This window comes from Nicotiana attenuata, unplaced genomic scaffold (assembly GCF_001879085.1).
Source record: "Nicotiana attenuata strain UT unplaced genomic scaffold, NIATTr2, whole genome shotgun sequence".
In the NCBI taxonomy this organism is placed as follows: domain Eukaryota; kingdom Viridiplantae; phylum Streptophyta; class Magnoliopsida; order Solanales; family Solanaceae; genus Nicotiana; species Nicotiana attenuata.
Window position 1 is genome coordinate 110,546 of NW_017673621.1, and position 632 is coordinate 111,177.

The 632-nt window shown below is 29.7% G+C and overlaps 1 protein-coding gene across 1 annotated transcript in view; it reads right to left on the reverse strand.

Annotated features, from left to right (window-relative positions):
• Positions 1–235: 235 nt before the first annotated feature.
• The window catches only part of LOC109216876, a 4,543-nt gene continuing 4,146 nt past the window's right edge, over positions 236–632 (reverse strand). The window contains exon 4 of the mRNA XM_019381097.1: positions 236–319. Coding sequence (XP_019236642.1) covers positions 236–319 — 84 coding nt within the window. The remainder of the gene's footprint in view (positions 320–632) is intronic.

A 632-nucleotide genomic window follows, 5' to 3' on the forward strand; every position in this document is an offset into this window, starting at 1 on the left:
ATAGAATTGATTTTTATCATCAATTTGCCATATTTTTCCTCTAATATCAATTAAAATATTTATGCTCAAACCAAAATATTAAAATTAAGAAACATCAACATTTCATTAACCGTGAAAAATACTATTACACAGTAGTATCATATGTCTTCAAACTAAATTAGAACATAGTTAACCATCTATATCAGTGATCAGCTATTACATTGTCCTAATACATCCACTTCAATTAAAATGAAACTCAATGGTTGTCACTGGGATTACTTCCGCCAGAAGATCTTCTTGCATCCGTCGGTGAAACGGGTCCACTAGCTGCATCACTTGGCTGCAGCAAAAAGTAAAAAAAAAACTATTACTATTAAGAGTATCAGGAAACAAGTCATTGGGATAAAATAAAATTATCTCAATGAGAAATAAAATACACTTTGCCACTTGGAGATATTACTTGAAGTTTCATTGAGTCTTCTTGTGCCAAAGACATTACTTATGAGAAATTTGTCATAGATCATACTGTGGAATTCTATTTTAGGATTCTATCATGTAACTACTCTATATTAAGATTCTATACAAGTTCTTTCTACTAGTGAAAGCTAACTCAAAGAGTTTAAGTTTTTTTCCAAATACAAACAGATAAAAAA